Source organism: Salvelinus alpinus, chromosome 28 (genome assembly GCF_045679555.1).
Source record: "Salvelinus alpinus chromosome 28, SLU_Salpinus.1, whole genome shotgun sequence".
Lineage (NCBI taxonomy): Eukaryota > Metazoa > Chordata > Actinopteri > Salmoniformes > Salmonidae > Salvelinus > Salvelinus alpinus.
Window position 1 is genome coordinate 32967733 of NC_092113.1, and position 16600 is coordinate 32984332.

The 16600-nt window shown below is 46.6% G+C and overlaps 1 protein-coding gene across 1 annotated transcript in view; it reads left to right on the plus strand.

Annotated features, from left to right (window-relative positions):
- The window catches only part of LOC139558002 (low-density lipoprotein receptor-related protein 1-like), a 220463-nt gene that overhangs the window by 138395 nt on the left and 65468 nt on the right, over window positions 1-16600 (plus strand). Inside the window, exons 26-41 of the mRNA XM_071373369.1 lie at window positions 2306-2510; window positions 4716-4880; window positions 5088-5332; window positions 7813-7944; window positions 8214-8441; window positions 8688-8862; window positions 9155-9249; window positions 9597-9749; window positions 10120-10266; window positions 12855-12980; window positions 13182-13313; window positions 13481-13615; window positions 13893-14022; window positions 15287-15413; window positions 15601-15752; window positions 16085-16209. Of these exons, the coding sequence (XP_071229470.1) occupies window positions 2306-2510; window positions 4716-4880; window positions 5088-5332; window positions 7813-7944; window positions 8214-8441; window positions 8688-8862; window positions 9155-9249; window positions 9597-9749; window positions 10120-10266; window positions 12855-12980; window positions 13182-13313; window positions 13481-13615; window positions 13893-14022; window positions 15287-15413; window positions 15601-15752; window positions 16085-16209 (2472 nt within the window). The remainder of the gene's footprint in view (window positions 1-2305; window positions 2511-4715; window positions 4881-5087; window positions 5333-7812; window positions 7945-8213; window positions 8442-8687; window positions 8863-9154; window positions 9250-9596; window positions 9750-10119; window positions 10267-12854; window positions 12981-13181; window positions 13314-13480; window positions 13616-13892; window positions 14023-15286; window positions 15414-15600; window positions 15753-16084; window positions 16210-16600) is intronic.

Here is a 16600-nt window from a genome sequence, read left to right on the forward strand (position 1 = left end):
CCCACTAGAAACTCTCCACTAGAAACTCTCCACTAGAAACCCTCCACTAGAAACCCCCACTAGAAACTCTCCACTAAAAACCTTCCACTAGAAACCCTCCACTAGAAACCCTCCAATAGAAACCCCCACTAGAAACTCTCCACTAGAAACCCTCCACTAGAAACCCCCACTAGAAACTCTCCACTAGAAACTCTCCACTAGAAACCCTCCACTAGAAACTCTCCACTAGAAACTCTCCACTAGAAACTCTGCACTAGAAACTCTCCACTAGAAACCCTCCACTAGAAGCCCTCCACTAGAAACTCTCCACTAGAAACCCTCCACTAGAAACCTCCCACTAGAAACCCTCCACTAGAAACCCTCCACTAGAAACCCCCCAATTGAAACCCTCCACTAGAAACCCTCCACTAGAAACCCCCCACTAGAAACTCCCCACTAGAAACTCTCCACTAGAAACTCTCCACTAGAAACCCCCCACTAGAAACTCTCCACTAGAAACCCCCCACTAGAAACCCCCCATTAGAAACACTCCACTAGAAACCCCCCACTAGGAACCCCACACTAGAAACCCCCACTAGAAACCCCACACTAGAAACTCTCCACTAGAAACTCCCCACTAGAAACCCTCCACTAGAAACTCTCCACTAGAAACTCTCCACTAGAAACCCTCCACTAGAAACTCTCCACTAGAAACTCTCCACTAGAAACCCCCACTAGAAACCCCACACTAGAAACTCTCCACTAGAAACTCCCCACTAGAAACCCTCCACTAGAAACCCTCCACTAGAAACCCCCCAATTGAAACCCTCCACTAGAAACCCTCCACTAGAAACCCCCCACTAGAAACTCCCCACTAGAAACTCTCCACTAGAAACTCTCCACTAGAAACTCTCCACTAGAAACCCCCCACTAGAAACTCTCCACTAGAAACCCCCACTAGAAACCCCCCATTAGAAACACTCCACTAAAAACCTTCCACTAGAAACCCTCCACTAGAAACCCTCCAATAGAAACCCCCCACTAGAAACTCTCCACTAGAAACCCTCCACTAGAAACCCCCACTAGAAACTCTCCACTAGAAACTCTCCACTAGAAACCCTCCACTAGAAACTCTCCACCAGAAACCCTCCACTAGAAACCCCCCACTTGAAACCCTCCACTAGAAACCCCCCACTAGAAACCTCCCACTAGAAACCTCCCACTAGAAACCCCCCACTAGAAACCCTCCACTAGAAACGCCCCACTAGAAACCCTCCACTAGAAACTCTCCACTAGAAACCTCCCACTAGAAACCCCACACTAGAAACCCTCCACTAGAAACCCTCCACTAGAAACCCTCCACTAGAAACCCCCCACTTGAAACCCTCCACTAGAAACTCTCCACTAGAAACCTCCCACTAGAAACCCCACACTAGAAACCCTCCACTAGAAACCCTCCACTAGAAACCCTCCACTAGAAACGCCCCACTAGAAACCCTCCACTAGAAACTCTCCACTAGAAACCTCCCACTAGAAACCCCACACTAGAAACCCTCCACTAGAAACCCTCCACTAGAAACCCTCCACTAGAAACCCCCCACTTGAAACCCTCCACTAGAAACTCTCCACTAGAAACCTCCCACTAGAAACCCCACACTAGAAACCCTCCACTAGAAACCCTCCACTAGAAACCCTCCACTAGAAACCCCACACTTGAAGCCCTCCACTAGAAACCCCCCACTAGAAACCCTCCACTAGAAACCCCACACTTGAAGCCCTCCACTAGAAACCCTCCACTAGAAACCCTCCACTAGAAACCCTCCACTAGAAACCCCACACTTGAAGCCCTCCACTAGAAACCCCCCACTAGAAACCCCCCACTAGAAATCCTACACTGACCAACTGACTGATTCGGATTCCACAGAGAAGGAATTCTAAACAGTCCTCTCAGTTTGTCAGCGGTTTGCTGCAGTTAAACATGTGAGCTGCAAGATGGAGTTAGTCTCTAGCTGCTGTCTTTTGACATGAGCTAGACAGACATATTGTATTACTTCAGCAGATATTACCCCATTGCATAAAGCTCTAATACAGCTTGGTTCACTGGGTACCATTTCTGTCATGTCCATTATGAAGAGCTATCTAATCATGTTATTTTCTTCAAATTTCATCAAATCGTTTTTATCCTTCTGTGTATTGAGGTAGGTGATTGGAGTGTCAAACAAATCTACAATTTCCCATGCAAGGCACTAACCCAGCCATCTTCTATCTCCCATTTCATACCCTACCCCTCTCTCCTCCCCTCCATCCCCCCTCCTACCCCCTCCAGCTCTGACCAGTTTCGAGGTGGTGATCCAGTATGGCCTGGCCACTCCAGAAGGGCTGGCTGTGGACTGGATAGCAGGGAACATCTACTGGGTGGAGAGTAACCTGGATCAGATAGAGGTAGCCAAGCTGGACGGAACCATGAGGACCACCCTACTGGCTGGTGAGGTGGAGCACCCACGGGCCATCGCCCTCGACCCCAGAGATGGGTGAGGAAACAAAACTATAGATTACAAAACAGTAAAGCGTAGATTAGTATAGAACAGTAAAGTGTAGATTAGTATAGAACAGTTAAGTGTAGATTAGTATAGAACAGTAAAGTGTAGATTAGTATAGAATAGTAAAGTGTAGATTAGTATAGAACAGTAAAGCGTAGATTAGTATAGAACATTAAAGTGCGGCAGGGTAGCCTAGTGGTTAGAGCGTTGGACTAGTAACCGAAAGGTTGCAAGTTCAAATCCCCGAGCTGACAAGGTACAAATCTGTCGTTCTGCCCCTGAACAGGCAGTTAACCCACTGTTCCTAGGCCGTCATTGAAAATAAGAATTTGTTCTTAACTGACTTGCCTAGTTAAATAAAGGTAAAAAAAAAAATAAAAAAAAAAGGGGAGATTAGTATAGAACAGTAAAGTGTAGGTTAGTATAGAACAGTAAAGTGTAGATTAGTATAGAACAGTACAGTGTAGATTAGTATAGAACAGTAAAGCGTAGATTACAGTAGAACAGTAAAGTGTAGATTAGTATAGAACAGTAAAGTGTAGATTAGTATAGAACAGTAAAATGTAGATTTGTATAGAACAGTAAAGCGTAGATTACAGTAGAACAGTAAAGTGTAGATTAGTATAGAACAGTAAAGTGTATATTAGTATAGAACAGTAAAGTGTAGATTAGTATAGAACAGTAAAGTGTAGATTAGTATTGAACAGTAAAGCGTAGATTACAGTAGAACAGTAAAGTGTAGATTAGTATAGAACAGTAAAGTGTAGATTTTGACATCAGTCAAAAAAAAACTCTAAACAAGACATGATATCAATAAAAAGATACAACAAGCTGAAACGAGCCACGTACGATTCCCCACACGGCAGCTTCTTGTCGTTGGTGCTAGCTATCTGACCTGTCAGAATCACATCAACATACAGACTTCTGCCTCATTGAAGCCTGTCCTTAGAACTGTGAAGAGTAGACAATAGCACCATGAGGACCACCTAGCTGGGGTAGGTGAAGCACCCCAGGGCCATCACACTGGACCCATGCGATGGGTAGATAACATGGAACCATAGAATAGATACCATATTTTATGTAACCTTTATTTAACTAGGCAAGTCAGTTAAGACCAAATTCTTATTTACAATGACAGCCTACCCCGGCCAAACCTTAACCGGGACAGTGCTGGGCCAATTGTGCAGCGCCCTATAGGACTCCCAATCACTGGTTGTGATTCAGCCTGGAATCAAACCAGGGTCTGTAATGACACCTCATGCACTGAAATGCGGTGCCTTAGACCACTGCGCCACTCTGGAGCCCAAAAATAGAACCATATAACATATACTATAGAAACATAGAACAGATACTACATAACTATAGAACAGATACCATAGAACCATAGAACAGATACCATGGAACCATAGAACAGATATCATAGAACAGATACTATAGAACTATAGAACAGATACCATAGAACAGATACTGTAGAACAGATAACATAGAACCAATACCATAGAACCATAGAACATATACCATAGAACCATTGAACAGATACTATAGAACCATAGGACAGATACCATAGAACCATAGAACAGATACCATGGAACTGTGCGGTGGCAGGTAGCCTAGTGGTTAGAGCGTTGGGACAGTAACTGAAAGGTTGCTAGATTGAGTCCCCGAGCTGACAAGGTAACACATCTGTCATTCTGCCCCTGAACAAGGCAGTTAACCCACTGTTCCTAGGCCGTCATTGTAAATAAGAATTTGTTCTTAACTGACCTGCCTAGTTAAATGAAGGTTACGTTAAAAAAAGAACAGATACCATGGAACCATGGAGTGGCAGGTAGTCTAGTGGTTAGAGTGTTGGGCCAGTAACTGAAAGGTTGCTAGATCAAATCTGCCCCTGAACAAGGCAGTTAACCCACTGTTCCAAGGCTGTCATTGTAAATAAAAATGTGTTCTTAGATATAATAGATATCATGGAACCATAGAACCAAAGAGCCATAATGTGATTGCATAGTAGTACCTCTTCACAGTCTCATACTGTATGTATGACATACAATATCAGTCAAAATTGTACAATGTAGAAAATAGTACAAATAAAGAAAAACGCTTGAATGAGTAGGTGTTCTAAAACTTTTGACCGGTAGTGTAATGCTGCTGAATATTCCTGAATGTGTGTTTCTCTTTCTTTTCTTGGTCTGTGTCTAGTATTCTGTTTTGGACGGACTGGGATGCCAGCTTGCCCAGGATAGAGGCAGCATCTATGAGTGGTGAGGCCAGGAGGACTATCCACAGAGAGACTGGCAGCGGTGGCTGGCCAAACGGACTGACTGTAGACTACATGGAGAGACGCATTGTATGGATCGATGCCAGGTACTGTTGCTCTCCTTACTATACGCACACACACACGCACGCACACACACACACACACACACACACACACACACACACACACACACACACACACACACACACACACACACACACACACACACACACACACACACACACACACACACACACACACACACACACACACCCTCACCTACTCACCTCCTCTCATAAATGCTCTCTCCCCAGGTCTGATGCCATTTACTCTGCTCTGTATGACGGCTCTGGTCTGATCGAGGTGCTGAGGGGTCATGAGTACCTGTCTCATCCTTTTGCTGTCACTATGTACGGAGGAGAGGTGTACTGGACAGACTGGAGGACCAACACCCTGGCCAAGGCCAACAAGTGGACCGGCAACAACGTAACCGTGATCCAACGCACCAACACACAACCCTTCGACCTGCAGGTGTATCATCCCTCCAGACAGCCCCAGGGTAGGTCACACGGACGGACGGATGCTTACATAAATACGTACAGAGCCTTCAGAAATGATTCATAACCCTTGACCTATTCAACATTTTGGTGTCACAGCCTGATTCCAACATGTTCTCATCTATCTACACGCAATACCCCATAATGAGAGTGAAAACATGTTTTTAGACATTTTTGCAAATTTAAGAAAAGAAAATACAGAAATATTTCATTTACGTAAGTACTCACACTCCTGAGTCCATATTTTGTAGAAGCACCTTGTGTAGCGATTACAGCTGTGAGTCGTTATGGGTAAGTCTCTTAAGAGCTTTCCACACCTGGATTGTGCAGCATTTGCCCATTATAATTTTCAAAATTCTTCAAGCTCTGTTAAATTGATTGTTGATCATAAGTCACAAGTTGCATGGACTCCCTCATCTCTGTACCCCACACATACAATGATCTGTAAGGTCCCTCAGATGAGCAGTGAATTTCAAACGCAGATTAAACCACAAAGACCATGGAGGTTTTCCAATGCCTTGCAAAGAAGGGCACCTATTGGTAGATTGGTAACTTGAGCATGGTCAAGTTATTAATTACACTTTGCATTGTAAATATCTAGGCGTCCTTCCTAACTCAGTTGCCGGATAGGAAGGAAACCACTCAGTGATTTCACCATGAGGCCAATGGTGAATTTAAAACAGTTACAGAGTTTAATGACTGTGAGAAAACTGAGGATGGATCAACAACTTTATAGTTACTCCACAATACTAACCTAATTGACAGAGAAAAAGAAGGAAGCCTGTAAAGAATACAAATATTCCAAAACATGCATCCCGTTTGCAACAAGGCACTAAAGTAATACTGCAAAACATTAGGCAAAACAATTAACTTTTTGTCCTGAATACAAAGTATTATGTTTCGGCAAATCCAATACAACACATTACTGAGTACCACTCTCCATATTTTCAAGCATAGTGGTGGCTGCATCATGTTATGGGTATGCTTGTCATCGGCAAGGACTAGGGAGTTTTTTAGGATAAAAAAAACTGAATCAACTCTGGAGTTGCTTACCAAGAAGACAGTGAATGTTCCCGAGTGGCCGAGTTACAGTTTTGACTTAAATCTATTTGAAACTAAGGCAAAATCTGAAAATGTTTGTCTAGCGTTTTGTTAAGGAACATTGTCCTCCTGAACTCATTTAGACTTGCCATAGCAAACAAGTTAAATACTTATTGACTATTAATTTGTAAAAATGTGTGAAAACATAATTTCACTTCGACATTATGGGGTCAAGGGATGTGTCAAGGGATGTGAATACATTATGAAGACACTGTACACACGCACGCATGCACGCCGACACACACAAGCAACCTCACACTTCACGGCTGCCTCTTACTGCTAACTGGACTGTGACACACACTTTGGTGCAGTGATGGAGGAAAGGGAAGGACTGCAGAGTGGTTCACTACACTCCAGACCTGCTGAATCCAAACACTCAACTCCCCTCAGACAGCTGACCTTTCACTGTTGTCCCATGTGTTGTGTTACCTACATGATCCTGTGAATCACACACACTGTGGATAATAAAGGCCACACACTGTGGATAATAAAGCCCAAACACTGTGGATAATAAAGGCCACACACTGTGGATAATAAAGGCCACATACTGTGGATAATAAAGGCCACACACTGTGGATAATAAAGGCCACATACTGTGGATAATAAAGCCCAAACACTGTGGATAATAAAGGCCACATACTGTGGATAATAAAGCCCAAACACTGTGGATAATAAAGCCCAAACACTGGATAATAAAGGCCACATACTGTGGATAATAAAGGCCACACACTGCAGTATTTGACTTTTTAGACTCAATAGTAGAATACACAAGGGGCAATTTCGAAATCTGGTTGTGCATCAGCAGTTTTTCTCTTGTTATGTCAGTGACTGATAGTCAATTAGTCCATGTCAGCTAACATTATTGAGATTGCTAAGTTAGTTTAGCGACCAGATTTTTAAACTTGTTATCGTGGTTGAATTACCGGCCGGGGGGCCCCCATTTATCTTGTTAATCAGTCTCACTCAGATACTGTATCATATGCTGTCAATGGGTGGGTGTAGCTGGTGCATGGAAGTCAGGCGCAGGAGAGCAGAGATGAGTGGACAAAGCACATTACTCAGGCAATTATTAAAGCTGATCACAGTGGTTAACACTAGGAGAGAGCTGATCACAGTGGTTAACACAAGGAGAGAGCTGATCACAGTGGTTAACACAAGGAGAGAGCTGATCACAGTGGTTAACACTAGGAGAGAGCTGATCACAGTGGTTAACACTAGGAGAGAGCTGATCACAGTGGTTAACACTAGGAGAGAGCTGGTCACAGTGGTTAACACTAGGAGAGAGCTGATCACAGTGGTTAACACTAGGAGAGAGCTGATCACAGTGGTTAACACTAGGAGAGAGCTGATCACAGTGGTTAACATGTCTTCTTCCCCTCAGCTCCTAACCCTTGTGCAACCGCTGATGGGCAGAGCCCCTGTTCTCACCTGTGTCTGATCAGCTACAACCAGACTTTCTCCTGTGCCTGTCCGCACCTCATGAAGCTGCAGGCTGACAAACACACCTGCAAAGGTAGGAACACACAGCAACACACACACACACATACTCAGAGGGCTGAGTGATGACCAATGGGTCTGACCTGGGTCTGAATGTGGAATGTGTGTGTAATTTTCTGTAATTTAGACACACAATCAGATGATTGTCTTCCTAATGAGAATAGCTCCATTTTAGTCCAGCAGCTGTTGCATAACATTTGGATATGTTGAAATACTGTCTTTGTGATGTGTTGATGGTAACTCTTCCCCTTTATCCCTTGTCTCTTCCATTCTCTCCCCTACAAGAGTCCCGTCAGTTCCTGCTGTATGCCCGTCAGACAGAGATCAGGGGAGTGGACATAGACAACCCCTACTATAACTACATCATCTCCTTCACGGTGCCAGACATAGACAACGTGACTGTGGTGGACTATGACGCTCTGGAGAACCGGATCTACTGGTCAGATGTTCGAACCCAGACCATCAAGAGAGCCTTCATCAACGGGACCGGAGTGGAGACTGTGGTGTCTGCTGGTAGGAAGACCACTTTATCTTGGGATCAGATTCGGGTTCTTTTCTTTCAGGCGTGTGAGTTTTGTACCTTTACGACTATAAGTTCCAAAGTTCCTGGCAAGCTCAATGAAGAGCAGATGAAGTCTTTGAAAGAAAACAAATACTGCTTTGGAATCCACTGGGCAAATTTTAGATCAAGGAATTTGTTTATTTAATGTAGTTAGTGGTTTAGTTAAAATTGCCTGTATGTGTGCTTGTTTTCTTCAGACCTGCCCAACGCCCATGGTCTGGCAGTAGACTGGGTGTCTAGGAACCTGTTCTGGACCAGCTATGATGTCAATAAGAAACAGATCAACGTGGCCAGACTGGACGGATCCTTTAAGAACGCTGTAATCCAGGGCCTTGATAAACCCAACTGTCTGGTCCTGCACCCTGTACTGGGGTTAGTGGGACACACACACACACACACACACACACACACACACACACACACACACACACACACACACACACACACACACACACACACACACACACACACACACACACACACACACACACACCACACACCACACACCACACACACACACACACACACTAGAGGAGTGGGAATGGAGTTTGGAATAACACAATGACAGCAAAAGAACGTTGATGTTGTCACTGTGATTTCAGTCACGTGACAGTCAAGCCAAGATTAATGTATAGTAACATGTCATGTGTGTGTCCTTCTCCAGAAAGCTGTACTGGACCGATGGGGACAACATCAGTGTGGCCAACATGGATGGCAGCAACCATACGACGCTCTTCACCAATCAGAGGAGCCCTATAGGTGAGTGTCGTGTGAAACAATGCTGAGAGTATGAAAGAAAGTGAGGGCCAGAGTGACAGAAAATTTGAGAGGGAGAGGGAGAGGGAGAGCGAGAGAGAGGGAGAGAGAGAGAGGGAGAGAGAGAGAGAGGGAGAGAGAGAGAGAGGGGGAGAGAGAGAGAGGGGGAGAGAGAGAGAGAGAGAGAGAGAGAGGGAGAGAGAGCGAGTTGACCATGTTCAGTAGTGGTGTGTCTGTCCTGTCTGTCCTCCCTCCAGGCCTGTCCATAGACTACGACAGACTGTGTGAAAGAGAGAGAGATTCTGACTGTGATCGTGTTGTGCTAAATGTAACCTTTCTGTCCCCTCCAGGCCTGTCTGTAGACTACGACAGTGAGCAGCTGTACTGGGTCAGCTCAGGGAACGGCACCATCAGTCGCTGTAAGCTGGATGGCTCAGGCCTGGAGGTCCTGGACGGGGTCAAACCGGGCAAGCTGACCAAGGCCTCTGCTCTGGCCATCATGGGTAAGGGAGAAACAGACTGTTGTGTCCTGCTTTAGTGTTATCCGTCAACCCACTATTGTGTCTTTAAATACCTGTCTGTTGTGACTTTGAGAGATAGTGTGTGTTCAGTTCAATTTGAAAAAGCTTTATTGTCCATTGATTACATGAAAGAGAGCATTTTCTTGAAGCATGAGCTTGAGGCTGGTTGACACAAAACACCAAAACACCAATTTGTGTGTGTGTGTGTGTGTGTGTGTGTGTGTGTGTGTGTGTGTGTGTGTGTCTGTGTGTCTGTGTGTGTGTGTGTGTGTGTGTGTGTGTGTGTGTGTGTGTGTGTGTGTGTGTGTGTGTGTGTGTGTGTGTGTGTGTGTGTGTGTGTGTGTGTGTGTAGGAGACAAGCTGTGGTGGGCCGACCAGGGGACAGACCAGATAGGGACCTGTGATAAGAGTGACGGGGGGAACTGGAAGGTGCTACGTAACAACACTTCTCCCATGACGCACATGAAGATCTACAACGAGAGCATGCAGACCGGTACAGGTAGGATGTCACTGACCATGTCACACTGAGCATGCAGACCGGTACAGGTAGGATGTCACTGACCATGTCACACTGAGCATGCAGACCGGTACAGGTAGGATATCACTGACCATGTCACACTGAGCATGCAGACCGGTACAGGTAGGATTTCACTGACCATGTCACACTGAGCATGCAGACTGGTACAGGTAGGATTTCACTGACCATGTCACACTGAGCATGCAGACTGGTACAGGTAGGATTTCACTGACCATGTCACACTGAGCATGCAGACTGGTACAGGTAGGATATCACTGACCATGTCACACTGAGCATGCAGACCGGTACAGGTAGGATATCACTGACCATGTCACACTGAGCATGCAGACTGGTACAGGTAGGATATCACTGACCATGTCACACTGAGCATGCAGACTGGTACAGGTAGGATTTCACTGACCATGTCACACTGAGCATGCAGACTGGTACAGGTAGGATATCACTGACCATGTCACACTGAGCATGCAGACTGGTACAGGTAGGATATCACTGACCATGTCACACTGAGCATGCAGACTGGTACAGGTAGGATTTCACTGACCATGTCACACTGAGCATGCAGACTGGTACAGGTAGGATATCACTGACCATGTCACACTGAGCATGCAGACTGGTACAGGTAGGATTTCACTGACCATGTCACACTGAGCATGCAGACTGGTACAGGTAGGATATCACTGACCATGTCACACTGAGCATGCAGACTGGTACAGGTAGGATATCACTGACCATGTCACACTGAGCATGCAGACTGGTACAGGTAGGATATCACTGACCATGTCACACTGAGCATGCAGACCGGTACAGGTAGGATATCACTGACCATGTCACACTGAGCATGCAGACTGGTACAGGTAGGATGTCACTGACCATGTCACACTGAGCATGCAGACTGGTACAGGTAGGATGTCACTGACCATGTCACACTGAGCATGCAGACTGGTACAGGTAGGATATCACTGACCATGTCACACTGAGCATGCAGACTGGTACAGGTAGGATGTCACTGACCATGTCACACTGAGCATGCAGACTGGTACAGGTAGGATATCACTGACCATGTCACACTGAGCATGCAGACCGGTACAGGTAGGATATCACTGACCATGTCACACTGAGCATGCAGACTGGTACAGGTAGGATGTCACTGACCATGTCACACTGAGCATGCAGACTGGTACAGGTAGGATGTCACTGACCATGTCACACTGAGCATGCAGACTGGTACAGGTAGGATATCACTGACCATGTCACACTGAGCATGTAGACCGGTACAGGTAGGATATCACTGACTATGTCACACTGAGCATGCAGACCGGTACAGGTAGGATATCACTGACCATGTCACACTGAGCATGCAGACCGGTACAGGTAGGATATCACTGACCATGTCACACTGAGCATGCAGACCGGTACAGGTAGGATATCACTGACCATGTCACACTGAGCATGCAGACCGGTACAGGTAGGATATCACTGACCATGTCACACTGAGCATGCAGACTGGTACAGGTAGGATGTCACTGACCATGTCACACTGAGCATGCAGACTGGTACAGGTAGGATATCACTGACCATGTCACACTGAGCATGCAGACTGGTACAGGTAGGATATCACTGACCATGTCACACTGAGCATGCAGACTGGTACAGGTAGGATTTCACTGACCATGTCACACTGAGCATGCAGACTGGTACAGGTAGGATTTCACTGACCATGTCACACTGAGCATGCAGACTGGTACAGGTAGGATTTCACTGACCATGTCACACTGAGCATGCAGACTGGTACAGGTAGGATATCACTGACCATGTCACACTGAGCATGCAGACCGGTACAGGTAGGATATCACTGACCATGTCACACTGAGCATGCAGACTGGTACAGGTAGGATATCACTGACCATGTCACACTGAGCATGCAGACCGGTACAGGTAGGATATCACTGACCATGTCACACTGAGCATGCAGACTGGTACAGGTAGGATATCACTGACCATGTCACACTGAGCATGCAGACCGGTACAGGTAGGATATCACTGACCATGTCACACTGAGCATGCAGACCGGTACAGGTAGGATATCACTGACCATGTCACACTGAGCATGCAGACTGTTACAGGTAGGATATCACTGACCATGTCACACTGAGCATGCAGACTGGTACAGGTAGGATTTCACTGACCATGTCACACTGAGCATGCAGACTGGTACAGGTAGGATATCACTGACCATGTCACACTGAGCATGCAGACTGGTACAGGTAGGATATCACTGACCATGTCACACTGAGCATGCAGACTGGTACAGGTAGGATTTCACTGACCATGTCACACTGAGCATGCAGACTGGTACAGGTAGGATTTCACTGACCATGTCACACTTACCAACCTAACAGGTACAACTCAGATGAGTTAATGAATGAATGACACTATGCAACTGAATGAGTTAGAAAGGTTTTTCTTTTTGACTGACAGGTTTTGAAAAGTCCTGTTTTGTTATTATTGTTTTGCTGTTTTGAACTGTCTTTTATTCTCTGTTGTCCCAGGCATCAACCTGTGTAGCAATAAGAATGGAGACTGTTCCCAGCTGTGCCTGCCCACCTCCCCTAGCACCAGAGCCTGTATGTGTACCGCAGGTTACAGCCTCCAGAGTGGGCGGCAGTCCTGCGAGGGTAACAGACCAACACATTTGAAATACTTTATTCAAATCCACAAATTACATTGCAAAATGATTCAAAATATTTAAAAGGTGACAGGTGCATGGCCATTCTTACTGTACTTCCTAGATATAGCTACACTGTTCTACATACACCCCAGGATACACTGTATACTCTAACAGTAGTGTTATTAACTGTTATGTGTTCTCTCTCCAGGCATGGGCTCCTTCCTGCTCTACTCAGTACATGAGGGCATTAGAGGAATCCCCCTGGACCCGTCTGATCAATCCGATGCCCTGGTGCCCGTGTCTGGCACCTCGCTGGCTGTGGGCATCGACTTCCACGCTGGTGAGTGTACTGCTACGGACCCACCAACAGCAATACAAGAGTTTGGTTTGAGGATCAAGTCACACCAACCGTGCTGTGAAGTGTACCTGAACTGTTATTACACTGTGCCTGCCTGAGTGATTGTTGTATCCAGTTACTTACCGTCATCACTCTGTCCTGCCATGTAGACAATGACACTATCTACTGGGTGGACATGGGCCTGAGCACCATTAGCAGAGCTAAGAGAGACCAGACCTGGAGAGAAGACGTGGTGACCAACGGCATCGGCAGGGTGGAGGGCATCACTGTGGACTGGATAGCAGGTCAGAGAACAACCACAGGCGCACACACACACACACATGGATACACACATACATGGACCATACAGAAGCACGCACGCACACACACACATGGATACACACATGCATGGACCATACAGAATCATGCACACACACACACACACACACACACACACACACACACACACACACACACACACACACACACACACACACACACACACACACACACACACACACACACACACACACACACACACACACACACTGACCCCGACCCCTCCTGTCCCTCTCCTGTCAGGTAACATCTACTGGACAGACCAGGGCTTTGACGTGATCGAGGTGGCCAGACTCAATGGTTCATTCCGCTATGTGGTCATCTCCCAGGGTCTGGACAAGCCCCGTGCCATCACCGTCCACCCAGAAAGAGGGTGAGTGGCTAGGGACTGAGGCTTGGCTACTGGGACTGGGACTGGGACTGAGGCTGGGACTGGGGTTTGGGGCTGGGACTGGGACTGGGGCTTGTCTAATGGGACTAGGGCTGAGACTGGAGTTTGGCTACCAGGGCTTGACTACTAGGTCTAGGACTGGGGCTTGGCTAATGGGAGTGGGGCATGGCTGCTGGGGCTAGGGCTTGGACTGAGGCTTGGCAACTGGGGCTTGGCTATTGGGGCTTGGGCTTGGCTACTTGGACTGGGGCTTGGCTATTGGAACTGGGACTGGGGCTTGGCTACTGGAGCTGGGACTGGGGCTTGGCTACTGGAACTGGGGCTTGGCAACTGGGACTGAGGCTTGGCTGTTGGGGCTGGGACTGGGGATTGTCTACTCCGGCATGGCTACAGGGGCTGTTCTTGGTTATTTGGTCTCGGACTGGGGCTTGGCTACTGGGACTGAGGCTTGGCTTTTGGGGCTGGGGGCTGGGACTGGGGCTTGTCTACTGGGACTAGGGCTGACACTGGAGCTTGGCTACTAGGGCTTGGCTACTATGGCTGAGGCTGGGACTGGGGCTTGGCTATTGGGACTGGGGCTTGGCTATTGGGACTGGGGCTTGGCTGCTGGGGCTGGGGCTTGGCCACTGGGGCTTGGACTGGGGCTTGGACTGAGGCTTGGCCACTGGGTCTTGTCTATTGGAGCTGGGGCTTGGCTATTTGGGCTGGGGCTTGGCTGCTGGGGCTTGGCTGCTGGGGCTTGGCTACTGGGACTGGGGCTTGGCTACTGGGACTGGGGCTTGGCTTCTGGGGCTAGGGCTTGGCTATTGGGGCTGGGACTGTGTCTTGGCTACTGGGACTGGGGCTTGGCTACTGGGACTGAGGCTTGGCTATTGGGGCTGGGACTGGGGATTGTCTACTGGGGATTGGCTACAGGGGCTGGGGCTTGGCTATTGGGGCTCAGATTGGGGCTTGGCTACTGGGACTGGGGCTTGGCTATTGGGGCTTGACTACTGGTACTGGGGCTTGGCTATTGGGGCTTGACTACTGGGACTGGGGCTTGGCTACTAGGACTGGTATGGGGTATTATTAGTCCAGCAACCAGCAATATTTGCACTTTGATTAATAATTACAAGCAGTAGCTAGTTATATGATGGTACATTGTAAGTAAGTGTTTATTGTGATATTTAATCTATACAGAGCAAAAATAACATAGATTGCTTTCTTTCAACCTCATATGAGTGTGTGTGTCTGTGTGTCCCTGCAGGTATCTATTCTGGACAGAGTGGGGTCAGGTCCCCCGTATAGAGAGGGCCCGTCTGGACGGCTCTCAGAGAGTTGTCCTGGTCAATGACAGCATCATGTGGCCCAACGGAATCTCCATCGACTACAAGGTACAGTACACACACACACACAATATATTTATCACTTTATTAGCAAAATCCACATTTCAGATTATTTACAAATCCTTCTTTCAGATTCACACATATCCAGGATTTTTCTCCTCTTTACAACCTTGTTGTTTCGAAAATACTGAATATTTTTCTGCTTGATATTGTTGTTCTGATTGTTTGTGTGTAGGAGCGGCGGTTGTACTGGTGTGATGCGCGGACTGATAGGATAGAGCGTATCAATCTGGAGAATGGAGAAAACAGAGAGCTGGTGCTGGCCAATAACAATATGGACATGTTCGCTGTGTCCGTCTTCGAGGGCTTCATCTACTGGAGTGACAGGTGAGCTGCCTGCTGTCCTATCCCTGTCATCTCCTCCTTGTTTAACCCTTAATATTCCCTGCTGCACTGCTGTAGTATGTTTGACTAACTTGACTGAAGACCTTGGCTCCTATGTGGAGCATTGACCATAGACGAACAGTAAGGACTACAGTATGCAATGGGATTACATTTTCCTCAAAGCCTATTTAAATTGACTGACAGTCTTGTATGTGATATTGTTGCCTTCATCCAGTATCCCCTTTGCATAAGTTTAATTTACTACAAATGTTGTTGTTTTTCCTCCAAGCCTGTTGAAAGTGGCTGATAGTGTTTTGTATGTTGTGTTGGACCAGGACTCATGCCAACGGTTCCATCAAGAGAGGCAACAAAGACAACGCTACAGAATATGTGTATCTGAGGACAGGCATCGGTGTACAGCTGAAGGACATCAAGGTCTTCAACAGGGACAGGCAACAAGGTAAGAACACTTAACCCCTAACACAAACACACAGGGTGCATTTCATTTCATATCGGTCCAATAAGGAAATTAAATTGAAATTCCAAATAAATAAAAATATTTGTATTCCCATCCTAGATTGAATTGAAATGGAATTCTCTCTAACCCTTGTGTGTTGTGTTAGTTGTATGAGACTGATGTGTCTAACCAGTGTGTCTATGAGACTGATGTGTCTATGAGACTGATGTGTCTATGAGACTGATGTGTCTATGAGACTGATGTGTCTATGAGACTGATGTGTCTAACCAGTGTGTGTCTAACCAGTGTGTCTATGAGAATGATGTGTCTATGAGACTGATGTGTCTATGAGACTGATGTGTCTATGAGACTGATGTGTCTATGAGACTGATGT